The sequence below is a fragment of the Vigna umbellata genome, chromosome 8, assembly GCF_029865625.1.
Source record: "Vigna umbellata cultivar VRB3 chromosome 8, Vumbellata_1.0, whole genome shotgun sequence".
NCBI lineage: Eukaryota > Viridiplantae > Streptophyta > Magnoliopsida > Fabales > Fabaceae > Vigna > Vigna umbellata.
The window spans coordinates 39,931,832-39,936,207 of record NC_142172.1 but is presented as its reverse complement, the minus strand read 5'-3'; the positions used below and the strand labels follow the sequence as shown (position 1 = coordinate 39,936,207).

At 31.3% G+C, this 4,376-nt stretch overlaps 1 protein-coding gene across 1 annotated transcript; it reads left to right on the top strand.

Annotated features, from left to right (window-relative positions):
- The first annotated feature begins 361 nt into the window (after nt 1-361).
- Nucleotides 362-3,492, top strand: LOC124843649 (ER-based factor for assembly of V-ATPase). The gene is made up of 4 exons (XM_088095787.1): nt 362-763; nt 901-1,039; nt 2,801-2,886; nt 3,007-3,492. The coding sequence occupies exons 1-4, from the start codon at nt 500-502 to the stop codon at nt 3,166-3,168; spliced, it is 651 nt and encodes a 216-aa protein (XP_087951913.1). The 5' UTR covers nt 362-499; the 3' UTR covers nt 3,169-3,492.
- The last annotated feature ends 884 nt before the right edge of the window (nt 3,493-4,376 follow it).

Here is a 4,376-nt window from a genome sequence, read left to right as displayed (position 1 = left end):
CCCCTTCTTATGACATCAAGAATAACTTTTTAAATTACGCAATCTAAATTTTTTAATGCGAGAAAGAAATTATTTTTGAATTATGTAATCTAGAAAATATTATCATATTACCCAATTCATAAGTTTTTTCAATGAGGAATTAACTTTCAAATTGTGAAATTTATAAGTTTTATTTTTGAACAAAAAAGTATTTCTAAATTGCACAATCTATATAAATGATGAGGATTATTTTTAGTCTCAGTACATTTTAATTTTGACTGAGGAGTAGATGTAACTTCTATTATTAACAAAATTAAATAAACAAATATTAAATTTAGATGATGTTATTATCAGCCAGAGTTCAGAAAACTTGCAAGTTTCTTTTTTATCTTATTTTTCATAAAACAAGAAAGAAAAAGTACCCTCTACGCGAGGAAAGCAGCCACTCTGCGTCTGCAGTGAAGAGAGTATTTAGCTGGTGAATGGAGTGCTGGAAACAGTAGTAGCAGAGAATCCAGCAATGGGTACCGACAAGCCAAACCGGGTCGGGTTGATTATATCCACCACACCCTTGATTCGGGGTTTCCTCTCCGATGCGTCAAAAGACGCGAGTCTTTCCGATGAACTTCGACAAGCATCCTCCGACCTGCTCCTCCAATCGGAGGTACCCTACGCCGCACTTCGTGCTGTGTGGATGTCCTCTGATCCATCCACCAGACCCGACTTGACCCGACTTTTTTCGGGCACCCGTTTCATCTTCTCCAGCCCTAAGCCCAGGGAGAAGGTTAGTTTTCTATTCCTACTCTCTGTTTCAATTTCCCAATTTCTAATTCTCTTCAATTATGATTACGTCTTGTTTCGGTGGCTCCAAAATTTGTTGATCGATTCAATTTTATGTTTAACATTGTTATTGGTGTGAAGAGTGAAGAATTGAAAGCGAGGCTGAGAAAGCTGGAAGATTTAGCGGAGCGGAAAGCGTATCAAGAACTTGTGAAGGATATTGCACCGCCTAAGGATGTTCCGGAACCATTTTCTTCTTACAAGGATCAATTAGGGTTTGGTAAATTCTTCTTCACTTTAGTTTACCATGTTGATACATGTAAAAAATGAATTTTAATTACAATGCACTAATCTCTGTGGATGTTAAGATATTGACTTTTACCATAATTTCAATGCACTGATCACTGTTGACGTTAACATATTGACTTTCATCATAATTATAGTGCACTAATCACTCTTGATGTTAAGATATCGACTTTTGTCCTAACAAATTTACAAGCTATATCTGGAGCAGTTTCTAATTTGTTGGCAACGTAAAATCTTTACTATGTATCGAATGAAAATTAAACTAATGGCCGTTACTTGTTGAAACTTTGATGCTTAATTTGCTCATTTAGTTTGAACACCCTTTGCTAGATTGGGTAGGTTATTTTGCTTTATGATCTCATTTGACAGTACCAGGTTTTGTCCCTTTTTTTTCTCATTTAGTTTGAACACCCTTTGCTAGTGGGTAGCTTATTTTGCTTTACAATCTCATTTCACAGTACCAGGTTTTGTTGCTGAACCAAGTTATCTCAAACATTGTAATTCAGATTGGCTTCGAAGTTCTTATAATTTTTACAAAATTATTTGTATTGCTGCAAAATGTAACTTGAATGCAGTCTAATATTGGGTGTAATTGCTTGTTTTATGTACATCCATGGTAACATGTTTATTTGTTTATGTTTCCCAATTGAACTGGACAGTGGAAGAAATAATGTTTGTATGAAAGTAGTAAAGAGAAACGCATAGGGAAGTGAAAAGGAGATATGACATTTTATTGATCTTCATCTTTTGTTATGCATTATTGAATATATGACACTTCATGCATAGATGTTGCCTCCGGCCTTTCTTTTCCAATGATTGTTAATGTTAACCACACGTGAAGAAATATTCTTCTGGCATTGATACTGAGATCTTCTCTGCCTCTTTTCCTGTCTTCAGTGGAATTGATTTCTGTTTGGATAGGCTATTGATGGTACTGATGGATTAATGATTACGTTACTTATATGTACAGACTGCGGCACTTATTGTATACATAGTCACAAGGTATTCATACTTGAGTTTGTTAAATATAGGAAAGAGAGAGACATTAAGTTGAAACAGTGTGTTTTTTAGACAAAGAATAAATAAAATTAATATAGGAGATTTAATATCATGTAATTGTACATATATAATCTAGATTTTCTTGATTATGTTTGATCTGCTCTTTATTTGTATAATAGTAACAGAATTTGATTTCAATCTTTTTGTTAGTATAAAGGGATTTATGTTGTCATCCAATTAGAAATTACTCTGGATATGATTTTTTTTGTTATTACAAAAGCGGAAATTTTTTTATCCTACATGTAGTTTTTATGAATCTACAGTTTTGATGGTTGAAAATAAAACTGAAGAGCTGTGTACATATGCTTCATTTGTGCTTTAGGTAGTTCATTTTTATATTTACCTTTCCCAAGGTAACTTGTAATCCTTATGATAACATGTACTGATTTTTGCTGCTGGTGGCGGTCAGTAAGTAATATAATACCTTCAATTTTCTTATGCTGGAAGACTTTTCTTTGGCTATTATCGGAGTAGTGGTGTTAATTGAAAGTTATCCTCTTGTACTCTCACAAAGATATAGAGAAATTAAAATTAGATGACAGAAATCTTTAGTCTTTTTTCCTCCTGTATTTTCTAGGGATGTGATTTGACACATTTAGTATCTCTTTTGTCACATTTATATAATGTTTGTGCTCTGAAGTAAGCTCTATTTGATATTTTTTTTTTAATTTTCCAGGTTTACATGTTGTGGTTACCATGTTTACTGGCTATCTTCTAGGATATGCTGCATTTAGAGCCTTGTTTAATCATAGTCCTGCCATGGTACTGTCTAAATATGCTTTTCATTGTCATTATCGTTGATTAGTGTTTTAGTTTTGAGCTTTCATCATCTCTTAATTCCTTTCTTTCCTTCCTTCCTTCCTGTGTTGTCTCTATTTCCAGAATGCTGCTGGAGGAATTCTGGGGTTGGTTGGTGCCATGTTTGTTGAAACTTTCCTTTTCATTATTAGAAGTTCAAATGCAGATACCAACAGAACAAAAAAATTCAGTCAAAAATCAAGATCATCCTTTTCAACACCCAGTTCTACTAAGAAAAATCAGTAGAAGTATCAGGTTGGTTATTTTACACTTCTAAGAAATATCATCGTTCTGAGTTCCAGATAATTTAGAAGTGTGATAACTCATGGCAAGCCCTTTGTCTTCTATGCAAAAACGTGAATATTGTTGCCTCTGAAGATCTTAAGTACGAACACTTGTAAACAGTAGCCAAATAGTATGAGAACTATGTTAGATGTCTTTATATCAGATATTGAATAAACACTTCAATGTTTGTAATTGTAATTTTATATTTTTTACACTTTCATTTTCTACAACTTTTTATTGATACTATTTTGAATACCAGAGTAATTTTGTGTTTTTTGTATTTAATCCCTTCAAGGTCGTGGTTTATTTTTTATTTTTATTTTAGATTAATTTTGTGTTAGAGTGCTATAATTTTTAAAATTTGCCAATTTGCCATGCACTCCAAAGAGGGTGTCGGACCTATCTGAACATACTTTGATCTCAATCTGGCCTCACATGAGCACCTTGCCATCCCTTGCTTTTGCATCTCTGAACCAAGATGTATGAATTCTTTTGATGTGGTTGTGAAGATTATGCAACCTTTTTTTTCTTTCCTCGTCTATTTTTATTGGATTTGGAATATAATTAGGAATGAGGTTATCACTTGCATATTGTATATCTCATTACAGATATTGCAATGTATGTATTATTATTTACTCTTTTATTGTGAAACCCTAACTTTCTGAAATTAGTATTTAACCATGTAAATAATTTAAATTAATTATAAATACTTACATGTGACATTCCCAATACAATGAGGAATATAAATTAAATATAAAGTATAGTAAATGTAAGTTTAAATATTGAAAACAATTTACAATTTTTACTGACTTTCTTGTTACAATTATCAATGGTTAAAATGGTTAAATATATCATATTTAATATTACACTATGATTGTTATTTTGAGTGAAGAATAGATAAAATAAATTTATTTGGCAAATATGTCTCAAATTTTAAAAAATATTTTTCTTGGTTAAATAATTTAAATAAGTTAAATTAGAAATTGATTAATTTAAAAAAAAAACTATTTAAATAAGATAGTGATTGTAAATATTGTTTAAACAATTTATTGCTCGTACTTTTTTCTAAATAATTGAGTTAAACAATGCATAGAACTTAAAAAAACTCATAATTATGTAATAAAATAGCTTATTGTATATAGATACTATATGTTAATATGATTGAACAA